A 17370-nucleotide genomic window follows, 5' to 3' on the forward strand; every position below is an offset into this window, starting at 1 on the left:
CGAGCTGAAGAAGATTCACAAGGATCTGAGTCCAGATTTCCCAGAATGCCCAGGGAGTCAGAGGGAGGATGAGGAGGTGTTGGACGGTGAGGATGAAGAGCAGAGGAGGAGCAGCAGAGAGGCATTAGTGCATATCACAGTGAACTTCCTGAGGAGGATGAAGCAGGAGGAGCTGGCTGAGCGTCTGCAGAGCAGTAAGAGGATTTCTCTAAAGATTCAACATGATGAACAAATGAGACGTTCACTGACATCAACACATGGAGGGAAACATGTTCATATAGTTTATATATAATGTTATATTTTCTTTCTGTATCCTGTTTCTTTTATGTTCATTTAGAATATTTTGCTCCAGTTTGTGGACGTAAACTCAAATCTGTTCTGAAGAAGAAGTTCCAGTGTGTGTTTGAGGGGATCTCTAAGGCAGGAAACACAATCCTTCTGAACCAGATCTACACAGAGCTCTACATCACAGAGGGACGGGCTGGAGGGGTCAATGATGAACATGAGGTCAGACAGATTGAAACAGCGACCAGGAAACCAGACGGAGCGGAAACAACCATCAGACAAGAAGACATCTTTAAAGCACCACCTGGAAGAGACCGACCAATCAGAACAGTGATGACAAAGGGAGTAGCTGGCATTGGGAAAACAGTCTTAACACAGAAGTTCACTCTGGACTGGGCTGAAGACAAAGACAACCAGGACATACACTTTACATTTCCCTTCACCTTCAGAGAGCTAAATGTGCTGAAAGAGAAAAAGTTCAGCTTAGTGGAACTTGTTCATCACTTCTTCTCTGAAACCAAAGAAGAAGGAATCTGCAGGTTTGATCAGTTCCAGGTCGTCTTCATCTTTGATGGTCTGGACGAGTGTCGACTTCCTCTGGACTTCCACAACACTGAGATCCTGACTGATGTGACAGAGTCCACCTCAGTCAACGTGCTGCTGACCAACCTCATCAGGGGGAACCTGCTTCCCTCTGCTCGCCTCTGGATAACCACACGACCTGCAGCAGCCAATCAGATCCCTCCTCAGTGTGTTGACATGGTGACAGAGGTCAGAGGGTTCACTGACCCACAGAAGGAGGAGTACTTCAGGAAGAGGTTCAGAGATCAGCAGCAGGCCAGAAAGATCATCTCCCACATCAAGAGATCACGAAGCCTCCACATCATGTGCCACATCCCAGTCTTCTGCTGGATCACTGCTACAGTTCTGGATGAGCTGTTGAAGACCAGAGAGGGAGGAGAGCTGCCCAAAACCCTGACTGAGATGTACATCCACTTCCTGGTGGTTCATCTAAAACTGAAGAAGTTCAAGTATGATGGAGGAGCTGAGACAGATCCACACTGGAGTAAAAAGAACAGGAAGATGATTGAGTCTCTGGGAAAACTGGCTTTTGAGCAGCTGCAGAAAGGAAACCTGATCTTCTATGAATCAGACCTGACAGAGTGTGGCATCGATATCACAGCAGCCTCAGTGTACTCAGGAGTGTTCACACAGATCTTTAAAGAGGAGACAGGCCTGTACCAGGACAAGGTGTTCTGCTTCATCCATCTGAGTGTTCAGGAGTTTCTGGCTGCTCTTCATGTCCATCTGACCTTCATCAACTCTGGACTCAACCTGATGTCACAACAACAAACAACCTCCCGGTTGTCTAAAGTGTTTGGAGACAAATCAACACCTTTCTACCAGAGCGCTGTGGACGAGGCCTTACAGAGTCCAAATGGACACCTGGACTTGTTCCTCCGCTTCCTCCTGGGTCTTTCACTGAAGACCAATCAGAATCACCTACGAGGTCTGATGACAAAGACAGGAAGTGACTCGTCCAATCAGAATACAGTCCAATACATCAAGAAGAAGATTGAAGAGACTCCCTCTGCAGAGAAAAGCATCAACCTGTTCCACTGTCTAAATGAACTGAATGATCGTTCTCTAGTGGAGGAGATCCAACTGTCCCTGAGATCAGGACATCTCTCCACAGATAAACTGTCTCCTGCTCAATGGTCGGCTCTGGTCTTCATCTTACTGTCATCAGAAGAAGATCTGGATGAGTTTGACCTGAAGAAATACTCTGCTTCAGAGGAGGCTCTTCTGAGGCTGCTGCCAGTGGTCAAAGCCTCGAACAAAGCTCTGTAAGTGTAGAGATAACTGGATTTATTCATCATTACATAAAAACCATTCTGTCTTTTCAACAGGACAGATAATAAACTCCTTTCTTCTGTAATTCCTCATTTTTCATGATCATCTCTTTAGACTGAGCGGCTGTAACCTCTCAGAGAGAAGCTGTGAAGCTCTGTCCTCAGTCCTCAGCTCCCAGTCCTCTAGTCTGAGACACCTGGACCTGAGTAACAACAACCTGCAGGACTCAGGACTGAAGCTGCTGTCTGGTGGACTGGAGAGTCCACACTGCAGACTGGAGACTCTCAGGTGAGGATCCACCCAGCTGTTTATCTGATGACACTTGAACACAGCAGCAGGTGTTGACAGTGGGTTCCTGTGTGTTGTTGTTGTGTGTGTTCAGTCTGTTAGGATGTCTGGTCATAGAGGAAGGCTGTACTTCATCCATCCGCCCGTTGTTGTAGGCCAATATCTAATATGGATGAGGGGGGTTGGGCCGTATGAGTTTCACTTCTGCCGCGCGCTGCTGTCATGCAGTGCACGCCTCTCTCTCTCTCTCTCTCTCTCTTTCTCTCTACCAATAACGGGAAAAGAGCGCTATGCGGAGATGAGCGGAACGAATCAAAAGCCGAAAATCTATAGGTTTCATTCATCCATGTTTTGACAGACAACACAAACAGCCAGTGATAATGAGTTGCGCCACACCGACAGTCATGTGGCTCAGCCAGCCAGGTGACGCACACAGCACAACAACACAGCGCAGCGACATGTGCAGGCTGCTACAGCAGTGCACGTCAAAGGGACACCACCGAAAATAAAATGAATAGGCTGCACGTAGTTTTGAAATTGTTTTTGAGCATGTTTTCATCCATAAAATGACCAAAACTGAACACTATAAGCAGATTTCTTGATCACTACAACGAATTATTTAAACAGCATTTGTATAGAAATGATTCCGTCCCAAGCCTTTTGATCCATATAAGTACTTGGTTGATTAGGCTACTATATCCGTGATCACTATAAGCGGTTTCCACTGTATTGTCATTTCCATGAAGAAAGTGTTGACTGTTGTTGCCAATGCCCTCAGATCAGGAGTGTGTTTGTTTCTCACAAAATCAATAAGGTGTTGCCATCTCTCATGCACTATTTGTTTTTTAGTTGTAAATATAACTCATGTCTGTGATTCTTCAGGTTCATTCATTCATATAGTTTGTTAATGGCAGTGATTTAATGCTGGTGATGGAGGTAGAAGGAGGTTCTACTGAAAAACAAAAGCGGATTATTTATTGAAATAAACAGAATAAATTAACATTAATTAGTTTATTTTTCATCTGTATGAACTGAACTTATAAGGAATTCTTTTGAAGTGTGAACTGACACAAACACTGACTGAAGAAACTAAACTGCATGTGGTGGTGGTGGCTCACTGAACATCTGGTGTGAACATTAAAAAACTGGTTTGAGGAATCTGCTCCAATATTTTATTGTTTGGAGAAAACAGGATAGATGATAGTTGGTGTAGGTAGTGGATGATTTGTTCTGTACAATGAAATAATAAAGGAACATTACACATTATGACATCAAACAAATATTTAAGATAAATGAAGTTATTTTTCTTAAACTTAATTAACACATCCACAATTTTGGTGATTCACGTCAAGGTCAAACTCAGGTCTCTGGTATGAGATAAAAATCAATATGATAACATTCAAACAACATGTGCAACTTAAATCAGTAAACAAAGGAAGTGAGGTCAGTACAGTCATGTTGTTTTCAGGCAAATATTTGGAGGTAAAGAGAGGGTCAAAGGTCAGAGGTCACTTTCGGGTGTGTGGTTAGGTGTGACTGGTGATGCAGGCAATGACTGTATATATGCAAACAACGAAACAAATACATGATTATACAAAGATTATACAAATATGAGTGAGAGATCACAGTATATTTAAATCTATCTATAAATCTATTTATACAAACTGGAACATATTGAATAAGAAACACGGTAAACTCTCAGGTTTGTGTTGAAATGTTGTGTATTTATGATTCTAACCTGTTATTTCTTTCATATTGAGTATGTGAGTGTTTTTCCTTGAATTCCTCTTCAGACTGAGCAGCTGTAACCTCTCAGAGAGAAGCTGTGAAGCTCTGTCCTCAGTCCTCAGCTCCCAGTCCTCTAGTCTGAGACACCTGGACCTGAGTAACAACAACCTGCAGGACTCAGGAGTGAAGCTGCTGTCTGGTGGACTGGAGAGTCCACACTGTAAACTGGAGACTCTCAGGTGAGGATCCACCCAGCTGTTTATCTGATAACACTTGAACACAGCAGCAGGTGTTGACAGAGGGTTCCTGTGTGTTGTTGTGTGTGTTCAGTCTGTCAGGATGTCTGGTCACAGAGGAAGGCTGTGCTTCTCTAGCCTCAGCTCTGAGCTCCAACCCCTCCCATCTGAGAGAGCTGGACCTGAGCTACAATCATCCAGGAGCCTCAGGAGTGAAGCTTCTGTCTGCTGGACTGGAGGATCCAGACTGGAGACTGGACTCTCTCAGGTATGGAGAGGCTGCTGCAGCCACACACACTGTCTGATAGAGGAGGAGGAGCTGGAACATTTTCTATGGCCCCGTTCACACATGGTCACACCTGGTATTAACTCATTGAGTGCCGCGCTCCTTTCCAAAGTTTTAGTCAAGTGTACCGGCAATTTAGACCATTTTTGACTTTTTATGTAGAGCCACAGTGTATTCTATATTATTGCCACCAACACATACTGTGGCTCAATTGAAAGGTTTACCTTAATGCTTCAAGTGGCCACAAACCGTTTGTTTCTACGTGCCTCTGTTCCTGAGAAAAGTCAAGCTAAACATGGCTGGGTTTCACCAAAATCCCTCCTTTTTTTCTAGAAAAGGAGATAGAGCGTCTTTTATGAAAGGTGCGCTGTTTGTGTCTGTCGCTCTTCTGACACTCACATTTCTGGATCAAAGGGCTCGTATAAGATAAATATATACAACAGTTGTTGTTCTATTCACAAAACCACCATCGGGGGCGGGGGGGGCGCCACTAAACAACAATAACACAGACGCACCGTGCCGTGTCACAGCTTCTCCCCGCGGAGCGTGAGGGTCAGTCGGCCACCGCGGCTCGGGAAGACCGGTCCCGCCGGTGGTCGCGGTCCTTCTGTGGTACGGGTCGGTGATGCCGGTCGGCTTTGGTCCAGAGACCATCAGATTTTACCGCGGGAGGACTTTGGGGAGGACACGGTGTTGCTCCAGCTGAAGACCGGGCGGGACAGTCGGCTGAGAGCTTCCTGGTTCAGCTCCGAGCAGCTCGAGCAGCTGGAGCAGCAGCGCGGGTGAGAGCAGAGCAGCTGCGCTGCATCTGCATGCAGAACTCGTTTGCAGAAGCCGAGTTATGATAAAAACTTCCAGATCATGAGCTGTCATGTGACTTTGATCGTCATCTATTTCAGTTCTCCTCGTCGTAGAGTCCCCAAATTTACATATAATGTGTATTAAAGTGTCTATTTTCATAATTTAAAAAAAAAGCAAAAAACGTAAAATTACGTTTTCGGCACTCAACGCATGGGAACGAAAAACGAGAAATTACGTGGTTGGCACTCAATGAGTTAACATCTGTCTCAGGTGATCAATGCATTGATGACATCAGATCCCATCACTCAGACCATATCCAGAGGTGGTGTAGGCCACAGTGAAGCTCCGCCCACTCCACTGACGTCCTCTGTCACAGTCTGACTCGTCCCAACACAGTTTATACGGAAGCCAAAATCTCAGAGTGTTTCAAACATGAGCTGTGCAGCTTTCATCAGTCACAGTGATGAACTACTGGGATCAGGAGTTTCTCCTCATGATGACTTCAGTGTCTCATCATGACTCACTGTGTCATATTCAGGAGAAGAGATGTCAGTGATGAAAGCAGCTGTTGGCAGCTGTGCTCTGAGTCTCTCCAGATGTTTGGATCAGACTTTATTTCAGAGTGTATCAGGAAACATTTCAGCTGCAGCTGGTTGAACTGCTCCTGAACCAACAGAGTGTTTGACCTGAACAGTCCCAGAGACTGTAGACACCTGTTGAGTGTGGACAAACTAATAACAACACAGCAACAAGAATCAAACCATGTCCACTGCTCAGTGACATTCGTCTCCCAGCGTCTCCAACCAAGGAGGAAATAAGAGACAGAAATCAGGCGGCACCATCAGGTCTCTGTCTGGTCAGATATTGATGATCAATAATCAGCTCAGTCTCTCTGAGATCCTGATCTTGTCCTGATGAGATGTGTTGTTGTGTTGAGGAGACAGTAAATCACAGTGTGACATCCAGATGTCATCACTGTCCAGAGGCCTGGAGCTGTCAATCAGAAGAAAGTGAGTGTAGTGATCAGTGTAATAATCAGTGTTTGTGGCTGAATGTGTGTGTGATCAAACAGCTGTTTTCAGACTGTGTGTGCTGCTCCAACACGTCTGACTCCAGATCAGGTGAAGCCACAAAGTGACTCTTTAATGAAAGTCTCCAGCAGCTGGAGCTTCACTTCCTGTCTGAGTCCATGTGCTCTGAGCTGAGCCTGGTTCTCTCTGCTCTACAGTCTCTCTGCTTCCTCTGGACTCTGACTTCAAGTCCAGTCAAAATGTGTGGACAGGTTTGATGGAGCTCAGGACTGGTCCTGAGGACGGCTGCTTTGTTCCACATGATGTGACTTATCACAGTGAGTCAGTGTGTTGCAGCTGATCTGTGTGAAGAGCAGAGAAGAACAGAGTAATTGATCATGAGATCCTGATCCGTCCTGTCACTGTGATCAGATGGTTTCTATTAGAGCTCCTTCATCCACTCACTGCTGCTGTGCCACCTGTGGAAACCTGCTCACAGCCTCATTCTTCAGCTTCCTGTGGAGTTTTCTTCAAACAAACACAAGTTGTGTTTACACTCAGTGTTTCTCACTAAACTCACTGTATTTCACTGAGCTCTAACAAACGTGTTGAGTGTTATTCCTTCCTCATCAAACACTGAAACCATCCACTGTTCACAGCTGGACTCTTCTTCTTTCCTGGTGCATTGTGGGATATCTGGGCTGGTCAGCGCCACCTGTTGTGTCTTCATCTTCTTTGCTGTGACGTGTGTTTGTGCAGCTTGAGAGTCAGAGAGTGAAAGTGTGTGTCTCACACTGAAGTGACATCACATGGAGAAAACACATGATGAAGTGTTTCCTCCTCGTCTCCTCCTGCTCTTTGTCATCACTAGATAAAGACTCCAGCTCCTTCTTCTCTGTGCTCAATGTTCATCCATCCATACAAGCCTCCATGTGAACACAGTGATAAAACAGTGTGTGTGTGAGAGCCATGTAATGTCCATGTGTGCATGCTGACAGAGAAGGTGCTGCTCTGAAACCCCTCCTCCTTTCAGGGTGGAGCCTGCTGGAGTCCCATGGTTGACACCAGGTCTGAGGAAGTGTAAGTGTGTTTTTACTTTGATTCGTGGAAACAAAGCAGCACATTCAACCATCTTCACACTGTCACATCACTGACCTCATGAGTCTTCATCAAACTGTCAATAACTGATCACATGATCAATAACTGCAGCTGTGTCTTGTTCTCTCCATCAGATTCCAGTCAACTCACAATCGACACAAACACAGTGAACACAAAGATCAAACTGTCTGACAACAACAGGAAGGCGACACATGTGGAGAAGAAGCAGTCATATCCTGATCATCCAGACAGATTTGACCTTCAACCTCAGCTGCTGTGTTCAACTGGTCTGACTGGTCGCTGTTACTGGGAGGTCGAGTGCAGAGGAGACGTTTATATATCAGTGAGTTACAGAGGAATCAGAAGGAAAGGAGACAGTAGAGACTGTGTGTTTGGAAAGAACGATCAGTCCTGGAGTCTGACCTGCTCTGATTATGGTGGTTACAGTGTCAGGCACAATAACAGAGAGACACCTATCACCTCCTCCTCTGTCTTTTCCATCATCTCCGACTATGTCTTCTCCTCCTCCTCCTCCTCTGTCTCTAACAGAGTAGCAGTGTATGTGGACAGTCCTGCTGGCTCTCTGTCCTTCTACAGAGTCTCCTCTGACTCACTGATCCACATCTACACCTTCAACACCACCTTCACTCAACCTTTGTATCCTGGGTTTGGACTCAGGTCCAGTCCTGTTTCCTCAGTGAGTCTGTGTTGAGTGAATCAGAGATCTGAAACCTTCTCTCTCTTTTTTTTTTAAAGGGACATTGTATAACTTCTCCTGTTATCTATTCACGAAAATCAATTATTTCGTTCAAAAGTATGTTTTTCATTAATCAACAATTACTCCCATCAACAAACTGAAGTGTTCCTTTCAGCTCTGAATTTGCCGTTCATATCATTCATATCTACATGGAGCGGGTAAGCTCGGTGCTGGCTGCCATGTTGTGTCGCCATGTTTTTACGTTCAGTGGCAGCGTGACGGTAGGAAACCACAGAAACTCAGCGGAGACACCGGGGCTGTCGGCTCAGGTCGAGGTGGCGTCTGTGAAAAGTCACCACGGTAACGCAGTGAGGAGGAATGGAGCGTTACACTGATGCTGCATTCATGTGCAGTCGGGCAGACAGCCGTCGGTAACAAACCAGATGTCATTTTAGTCACAGAAGTCCAGAGAAAGCCGGTAAAACGTGGGTCGGGTAAACAATACCACATTGCCATGACAACATATTGTCACGTGTATTGTTTTGCCTCGTGCTGCCGGACCACTTGTTTACATAGAGGCTTGTTTATGCCGTTACGTGCAGCGGCTGTCGTCCGTCTGCCATCTGCCCAATTTCACGTGAATGCAGCATGAAAAATACAATTGAGTTGCTTGCGATATACAACCTTAGATAGGAGTAATTCCTACACAATGTCCCTTTAAAGGTTCATGAGGCAAGAAATGCACATGCGTTTTAAGTTTTTTACTGCTAGTGGGCGATGAAGCGTTCAAAACCAAAAAGAATGAGCCCACTCGCGTATCTCTCCGTTGCCTTGAACAGGCTGTGTGCTGCATAATGCGCTGCAATTCTGGGTCCGAATTTCCCGCGCTGTCCGCGGATGTGACGTCAAATGACGCTGCATGCGCGTCCTCGACAGCTTCGGCTTTCCACCGCTTGCGACCAGCGGTCGGCGGATGTCTTGCAGCCTGAACAGTAATGTGAGCAGCGAGTAGAGAAATAACGTCACTTTCTTAAATTTTAATATTTTTTCATGCGAGAAAGTGACAGTTTAGATTCCCAATCTGTTGTCAGTTTATCCAAATAACGTCTGTAAGTAGATTTGCTCCGACATTTTTCGGAGGAGTGCAGAGCCACACACACGCAGCAGCAGCAGCTCGTCACAGAGGCTGCAGCCGGGGAGCTGAGCTCATCAGCCGGGCAAACTTTGTCCTCCTCCCAGGAAAGAAAACGAGCCGAGTAACTTCCCCACAGGTTTTTAGACGTTTTCTGCCGGCTGGTTGAATTGTTTTTAGGAGATAAATGCTGGTCTCATTGATGAAATCTAACAGTGGCACTGTGGCAGTCGCATTAGTTCATTTGAATGAAAAGTGAAGCTTCAGGTGTGTGTGAGCAGCGCAGCCTTGGGGCTCTGTACGTACAAAAATCACCATATTTAGGCTACTTCAATAAATAAATAAATAGTTTTACAATGAGCCGATTGATTCATCCGTGGTCAGTTTATCCAAACAACGCCTGTAAGGAAATTCTCCGACGTGTTCGGAGGAGTGCAGAGCAGCCGAGGGGCAGTAGCGGCTCAGCGGCGGCGGCGGCCGGTGTGCTGACCTGATGCGTGGGCGGTCAACCTCCCGGTGTTGCGGTAAATTGAGCACTGTACAATGAGCGCGGCATGGCGCATTACTGTTTATTAACAGCCAAGCGCAACGTGTGTGTGTGTCGTGACTCGTGAGAGAGACAGCAGGTAGAGGGGCTGACTGGCAGAGATGCGAGATAGTGAAAGCTGTTCTTTTTTTCTGTGAGAGACTGCTGCGGCGGACCCAAACTGGTATAGTTTGCCGTTTCCAATTCAGCCACAGTGTCACTGTCACAGCATCAGCTGCACTGCTGTGGAGAGTTCCACCAGCTTGGCTGATGGCTGCAGTAACCCTGACGGCCGCTACGGCCGTTGTATCGCTAATGAGTTTTATTCCTTGATCTTGCCTCAAGCTCTTTTAAGTATATTTTTGGGCTTTTTTATTGCCTTTAATCGATAGCACAGTTGAGAGAGAGACGGGAAATGGGGAGGCAGAGAGGGGAATGACTGTAGCCTCAACATGGGGCGGCAGCTCTACCAAGTGAGCTAAACACCACCCGTGAAACCTTCTCACTGTTGAACAGACAGTTCAGTCTCAACATGTCTGTCTCTGTCTCTCACTCACGTTTTCACATTCATGGATTAAATCAGTTGATTTAAAAAAAAAAAAAAACCTCTTCTCAATGATCCTCTTCCTTTAAAGATGCAAGCGTCGATTATTACAGGATAAAACCATGTTAACTTTTACTTTGGTAAGAGTCTGATGTTCCTGTCTTTTCACAATAAAAGCATCAGTCTCAGTGTTTGGTGTTTCTGAATGTGAGGACGACTGAGCTGATTCAGTTCAGACTAAAGTCAGTCAGATATATTATATTATATATATCAGAATATTAGAGGCTTTTCACCTGTTTCTACTGATTTTATATTAAACTCTGTCACTCCACTGACACTATGGGGCCTTTTGTTTAATAAATGTGACTTTGGCTTCGTCTTCACTTTGACTTCCTCTACTGTCTTTGTTGTGGCCTTTGAGCTGGTATATCGAAGATGTTTTGTGTTTTATTCATTTTAGATAAAGCCTTACATCTATATTCACCTCCAGGGGGCAGTGGTTTTCATACCCTTGTGTGCACTCACATCAAACTATAAACATTGATTCTGATTTAAAAATATAAAGTTTGAAAAACAACTTATCCAGAGGGGAGGATGAGTGTCTCTGCTGTTGTGGGCAGTTTCTCCTGCTTTGTAATTAAGCTCCACTATCATATAACTGAGCTTCATCACCTTTCACACAGTCCAACACTTCAGTAAAGTTGGAAAGATCTTGACAGATTCAAACTTCCAAGTTCAATAACATTTTTCATAGAAACATTATAATAACACAAAAAGTGTCTCTTTCCCTCTGTTATAGTAGAGATCCAGTCTGGTTCTCTACAAGATTTCATTATTTTCCTTCAAAATGTTAGTGAAGCAAGAAACTATTGTTAAATGGAGCAGGACAGAGATTTTGTACAGATATGATCAAGTAAGTTACATGAAAAAAGAAGATTATTTTTGGACTGGATGTCTGTCTCTACTTTGTGTTTTTTATCCAATGCATTTTCTGTTTAATAATTATTTTTTTATTTAACATTTTTCATCTAAAAATAGTAAAACAAACAACATGAGGTTGCAACAAATTAGAGTGTGTTTCTATTACATCATCTTTAAAGTTTTATTCCATTAGTTCTGATGTGATGTCACATCTCACATGTGATGTCACATCTACATTCACCACCAGGGGGCAGTGGCTTGCAGACTTTTTTTTTGCTCATGACCTCTAAAACCCTTGTGTGCCCAAGGGTAAACAAACTGCAAACACTGATTCTGATTTAGAAACGTAAAGTCAGTTTAAACAACTTATCCAGAGGGGAGGATGAGTCTCTGCTGTTGTGGGCAGTTTTTTCTCCTTTGCTGGCAAATTGACAATAAAACATTCTCAAACTTACCTGTTGTTCCTGTGTCTACAAGATAATTGAGGCATGGATAGAGGTAAATGCATCTGTATCACCCTCTGTCTATTGTAAACTAGAGCTGTGGACAGTTACAGGTGGTTTTAAGCAGCCACATTGAGGCCTTTGACTGTCACTGTATAATATAGTATTATTCAGTGTAAGTGGTATTTCAGACAGACATGGTCAAAGTTCCTCAGCTAGAGGTGAAAGTTTATAAAACTGCTCCCTGTGAGTCAAAACCCAGGGTTTAGTCTCCTCTGAACACATTGATCACATGACCACAAACAGCTGATTGTTGTCGTGTGAACTGACACCTTTCACTAGTTGTCAGTGTCTCAGCTGAAGGTGAAATGTCACAGACAGGACAGAATATAAATATTTGTTTTAGCTGCTGAATGTGGCGACAGTGATGTTTTCTGTCGCAACAAATCAGAAGTTAATTTGTCCTGAAAAGAGACCAAACACTGCACTCACCTGTAAACTGTGTAGAGACAGACGTGACCAGAGCACGTTCAGGAGGTCATCATCTCTCTGAAACCTTGGAGATCAGTCAGACTTGGTTATTTCACTTCATTTCACTTCAGTGGTTTCGTCCTGATGGATCTACTTGTATTAAACCCCCTGCTGGACAACAAGTGACATCACAGCACTATTATAGCTGTTAGACTACCAATAACTGTTTATAATAAGAATTATCATTCAAAGTCATTCAAAGTTATCCACTGAGTGTTTTACGTCAGTGACAGATAATTGTCATAGTGTATGGTTCAGTTCACCTGGGAACATGTTGATTGTTGTTACTGTAGCTTAGCTACCTTATGTTACTTTGGCCATATGCCTGTAATATTGTGTATGTGATAAACAGGAGATTATTTGATACTTCAGTTTGGACACATGTCAGTGTTTTGTACTTCACTTCTCATCATGACTGAAGTTCACCACCTGTTCATCAGCTCTCAACTAACACATTTATTTAATGTCTTAAACTGTCTCAGTGGTAAAATTCAAGTGTCCTTCAGTCCACATCCACTTTAAATAGATGTTACAGGAGCAGCTCATTAGTTTGGCTGTTACAGACTACACGTGGCTGAGATTAGCAGAAATCAAAAAGCTTAACTCTCAGGCTATTTAATATTCAATGACTGAATGAATATGAAAGAGTTTATAATACTTACCTCCAATCCTGACTGTAGCATATAACTGTGGAGAAAAGTGAAAAACAGACTGAAGTCTACACAATGATACAGGAAATATATAACTACAACTGTCAGCAGATGTACTGCATGAATATACATGTCAACATAAAAAGGTCAGAAAGTAAGGCTCTCGTACTCATTTCATCTGACCAGTTGTAGTCCGTTACATACAATATTTAGTAAAAATGGAAACAGTTTCTACTAAACACTGACTCCTGATTATGATTCAAACAAATGAAGCACAATATCAGTGACTGTAGGTTTAACACATCTGACTTTACTGAACATTATCTTTGTTGTTTGTCAGTGTTGTTATTTATGAAAATCCATGGTTCAAAGCCCCATGTGGTTCCTGTAAAAGTCTCATTACTCATCCATTTAATCCACTCGCATACAGTAGCATTCATGAACACGCAGCATCAAATCCAGAACGCCGTTGGCTCAGCCCAGAGGCATGATGGGAGTTCCACTACTGCCATATTCAGTGGGCCACATAACACGGAGGTCACCCCGGAAGTCCGAAGCTTTTTCAGTGAATGTGACAGGCGAGCAGCTCTGATAGTTGTTGTAATAAAAACTCTTATAATCTCTGACATGGACGCTGCTCTGCAACAGACTCTACTGTGCATCATTAATAGTAGTGAATAGTGAACTCACCGCTCTCTGCTGCTCTGTTGGCTCCTTACATCCTTTGTTGCAGCCGTGTGGCTTGCTGACAATGTCACTTCTCTGACATCAGATTGAACGTCCTGTCGTCACGGCGATATATGATACTAGTTGTCATAGTGTTTGATTGAAGATGATTGGCTGGCTCCTACCTTAACCCATATGCTTCTCCTGTAACTACTATACTCATGTAGTCTGTAGGTTACAGTTATTATGGTTCTTCAACAGTGGACTGACTGTGTTCCCAGTCATGTTGCTCAGACTAGAGCCAGAAACCAGTCAACTCTGAAACACAGTGAAGTGAGCCTGCAGTCCAGCCTGGTCATGTGACCTTCTACCTGAACACACCACTTTCATATGACTGTTCAATCATGTTCATGCCCTGACCCCTTGTGGTTGTTAGGTGGCACTGCGTTACATTGATAATAATATGAACAGGTGAGTGTTAAATGTTCACTGTTTCAGGTCTGAGTCTCATCACATCATTTAATATCATTTAAAAACATCAGTCTGTGATTTATTTTAAAACCAAAAGAGCATAAGAGATTTTTGGTGCCACAATCAAGAAATTATTAAATAATTTAAAATGATGCCTCCTTGATTTTTGTTATTCTTTTTTTTTTTTTAATCATTATTTACTTTAAATCCAGAAATAAAATTAATCTGGATGTATCTGATTTGTAATTCTAAACCAAAGACTAGAAACAAAATCACGCGACCAATTGTTTTTTTGTTTCTTAACTAAATTAGAGTAACTAATTCTTTTTTTAAAAATACAGTTTTGAGTTTTATTTTGCTACTTAATCTTTTCATTTCTCATTTGGCAGAGAGAGTAGCTACGTACACAGACAAGTGTGAAAAAGTCCAAGAAACTGAACAAAACAGCATTTTCAATTTGAAACAGCAGATTTATAGATTCTTTGCTTTAGAAAAAAAAAAAGATTGATTATGTGATGATACCCAGACCTTCAGTAACTTACCAGCTGTGTAGCAGACCGTCTTGGTAGCTTGATAAACTTAATATTAATAGATCGATACTCAGAGTTGTGTATCAGTGTTGGTGGATGTGACTGTCTCTGACCTTTGTGTAGAGTCTATGTGAACGCTGCCTGAATCCCTGTAGATCAGCTGTGACACATGGGAAGATGTGCTGGGTGATGAATCCAGGTGGACAGCATGTGATGTAGCAGCAGCAGCTGTGATGAGCCTCTGTCATGAGCCTTCATGGAGCTCACAGGTCGTCAGCATCGATGAAGGAGAAGCTGTTACTGAAGAAAACTCCAGTCAGACCATGGTGAAGCACACTGATGTTTCCACAAGCTACTTTTAACAGGAATTTTAAACATTGAACATTGTAAAGGCTAAAGGACAAATAATTGAAATACAATGAGCTTTAACAGATAGTCAAATATTAACTGTATTAACCAGACACATTAAAAATCAATACATTGACTGATATGTGACATTTAAGAGGAGCTAGAGAGTTTACATCACTGTGACATGAGGAATACATTTAGCTAGCAAGCTAACATTAGCATCACTGCCAACATGTTGCTACATTCAAACACTTCGTTACTGTTAAATCGGCCAAATCATATTGATATTTTACTTAAAACTGAAAACACACAATACCTTGTTGCCGTCACAGTAAGGGAGCTTAATTGTGAAATACTTAAAGCAGAAGTAAGTGGTCCGGTCGTTTTCGCTAATGCTGCGTTCCAGGCAGGCTTTTGAAATCGTAAATTACAGCTTCAAGTCACAACTTACGACTTTGTAGCGTTCCAGGCAACCCACTCGTGTTTTTCCGACCTGTTTTACCGGTGAAAGTCACTATAACGGCCACTCGTAACTTCCGACCGTTGAACTCGTACCAGATCGAACTGGTACGACTTCATGGTCGGAAAAATACGAGTTTCCTTGAACGCACCATAACAGCCCACTGAGCATTTTCCGGTCTAAAAGACGTCTAATAGACGTCTAAATGGTCCCTAGACGTCTAGGCTAAAATCGGTCTACCACTGGTATAAAAGTGAAAGTTTTTTAGACGTCTAAGTTTATACTAGCCGTCTAATAGACGTCTAAAAGACGACTACGTCTAGACATCTGGTCTAATCATAGACGTTTAAATAACCACTAATATACGTCTATTTATAGACGATTAAATTTAGACGTTTGCCAGACGTCTATTTTTATACCAAATGTATACGCCTCGTCTAATCTTAGACGTTTAAATAACCGCTAATATACGTCTATTTATAGACTAATTTTAGACGTTTACTTTTATACCATATTTAAAGTCCATTACAAAATCTTGACATCAATTAAACATACTATTATATGGATATTCTAATAAATCTAGATATTTAAGTCATGTAATTACAATCTATCAAATGATTAACAAGAACCCTATATTAAAAAGGACATTAAAGTTGTCAAAATGCATCATGACCAAATTTAACCTGTGATCCTTACCTTGATGTAGTTGCAGTATGTTATGACAATCTATTCACATTATGTGTTTTTTTGGTCTTTTAAATAGGTTTCAGTAACACTAATGTCATGCTTATTTTACCACTGGATATAAATATATCTCTTGATGGGAACATTAACCAAACTATCCTACTGTAATCTCAATCAACCTACATTTTTAAAACAAATTCCAACCATCACAAACATATGAAAGTGCAATATAAATATGTTTAATTCCTTTACAAAACAGAAAATACAAAACATGGAGGGAGGGAACAAGTGGATCAAGAAGAAGGAAGAAGAAGGAAGGATGAAGGGAAGGAAGGAAAGAACCAAGGATGGAGGAAGTGAACAGATTGGGTCAATTTGAGTCAGAACAGAACAGGAGGGTTAAAAACATTAGAAATTTGAAAAGAACACCCTGAAACTGTGAACAAAAAGGCAAACAAAAACGACAACTACACCAATGGCCTCTTGTAGCTCCCTCCACCGCTGCGAGCTGGGGCCTGCTCAAAATGTAGCCCCATTGCTGAGGCAATGAGGTCATCTGTGGCATCCTTAAAGGACTTTCGTACAGCTTCTGCAAACAAAGCAATAAAATAAATGAAGAGAAATTGCAAGTGTGGTTGCCTATTGTTTTACGTGATGTCACAGAGATACTATCCAATAACAAAAGGTAGATGGTTTCAAAGGACTTGACTCAATGGGCATTGGTCACCACCCATTTGAGACTTGGGGCTCTAGTTTCATAAACCAGGCGCAGTCGCGCCAACGGGGTGTGTCTAGGAGCACTTTACAAGTTCGGTGCACGGTGCAGCTCGGCACAGGCACTCCTCCCGTCCCTCTACTCCTACCGGCGCAAATGGCAAAGGAGAGGGTGCAAGCCCGTTCTTCACCAATCAAATGAGCTCCTCTCCTCACCTTTAAATGCGCCACGAGTGATGCGCACTGCAATTTTGTCATTTCGACATGGACGAGGGAGACAGTGATGCCAGACAGCCAAACTTTTTACAGGAGGAAACTCACAGTGGCCAAATACATGGCAACACGTACAGACCTCCACGGACTGAGCAGAAGTAGTCTGGGAGGAGGTTATTGTTAATCAGATTTGCCCTGCGTTGACCATGTGTGAAAAAACAAACCAACAAAAAACACACCCTTTTCCCACTAAT

The 17370-nt window shown here is 42.9% G+C and overlaps 2 protein-coding genes across 2 annotated transcripts in view; both read left to right on the forward strand.

Annotated features, from left to right (window-relative positions):
* The window catches only part of LOC310995828 (protein NLRC3-like), a gene marked incomplete at its 3' end in the record, with an annotated part of 55179 nt that overhangs the window by 4258 nt on the left and 33551 nt on the right, over positions 1-17370 (forward strand). The window lies entirely within an intron of this gene.
* Positions 111-8298, forward strand: LOC310995832 (protein NLRC3-like; the record flags this gene model as incomplete). Its single annotated transcript, XM_083984992.1, has 6 exons — positions 111-2132; positions 2254-2427; positions 4221-4394; positions 4486-4659; positions 7522-7568; positions 7721-8298. Exons 1-6 carry the CDS (start codon positions 292-294, stop codon positions 8296-8298), a joined length of 2988 nt encoding a protein of 995 aa, XP_083841118.1. The 5' UTR covers positions 111-291.

Source organism: Trachurus trachurus, assembly GCF_905171665.1.
Source record: "Trachurus trachurus genome assembly, chromosome: 13".
Taxonomy (NCBI): Eukaryota; Metazoa; Chordata; class Actinopteri; order Carangiformes; family Carangidae; genus Trachurus; species Trachurus trachurus.